This window comes from Cyprinodon variegatus, unplaced genomic scaffold (genome assembly GCF_000732505.1).
Source record: "Cyprinodon variegatus isolate N-32 unplaced genomic scaffold, C_variegatus-1.0 Scaffold1035, whole genome shotgun sequence".
In the NCBI taxonomy this organism is placed as follows: Eukaryota; Metazoa; Chordata; class Actinopteri; order Cyprinodontiformes; family Cyprinodontidae; genus Cyprinodon; species Cyprinodon variegatus.
In genome coordinates this window covers 266,410-267,158 of record NW_015151488.1, presented here as the reverse complement: position 1 = coordinate 267,158, position 749 = coordinate 266,410, and the positions used below count along the sequence as shown (strand labels likewise).

Here is a 749-nt window from a genome sequence, read left to right as displayed (position 1 = left end):
CAAAAAAAAACTTTCAAATGTCTGAGGTGGGTCTTGTACCATCAACTTCAACTGTGACCAGCGGCTCGCTCAGATTTTGATGATTACATTGTTTAATCAAACCAAACTAGATTTAACCAGCTAGATTGGTTGTTTTTTCCAACAAATCTATCGTTAGAATCTATTCAAACGCTATCCAACTCTCCTACAAACTTCCACATCTTTACTGAATACTGAGGCTATTAGATGCCTGCCGAAGTTCCGGACAAGCTGGAGCCCTTCCCAAAGCGGTCACTTGGTATGGCGGTGTAGCGAGGCTTCAGACGTCATCTATTTTGACTCCTCTCCCAAATGAAGCGAGCCTCGATACGCGCCTCTTGGAAACTCCCCCTCCATTACTCGACACACGCCTCGAAGCCTTGGCTCATCTCATAACATCACTAGTAGGCAGCAGCTTAACAAAACCATGATGGCAATTATTTTACATCCCAGGAGGATGCAGTTCTTCATATACACACACACATCAATTTCAAACGGATGGTATCGGTATCAACCAATACTGCGCAGCCAGGTATTGGGTATCGGTATCAGGGCCAAAAAATGGCAACGCTATATAATCCCTGATTAAGGGTTGTTTTTTTTTTTTTTTTTTTTTTTTGGAAAGGTACTTCTAATGTGAGAAACGAGCTTAATTTAAAACCTTAGTGGTAATTGAAAAGTAACAAATCACTGCGTTGGACTGAAAATAAACATATTATGAGTCAATTAAG

General features: G+C 40.9%; 1 protein-coding gene across 1 annotated transcript in view; it reads left to right on the top strand.

Moving 5' to 3' along the window:
- Positions 1-225: 225 nt before the first annotated feature.
- The window catches only part of LOC107100953 (T-complex protein 11-like protein 1), a 13,521-nt gene continuing 12,997 nt past the window's right edge, over positions 226-749 (top strand). The window contains exon 1 of the mRNA XM_015399655.1: positions 226-277. Within this exon, the coding sequence (XP_015255141.1) occupies positions 226-277 (52 nt within the window). The remainder of the gene's footprint in view (positions 278-749) is intronic.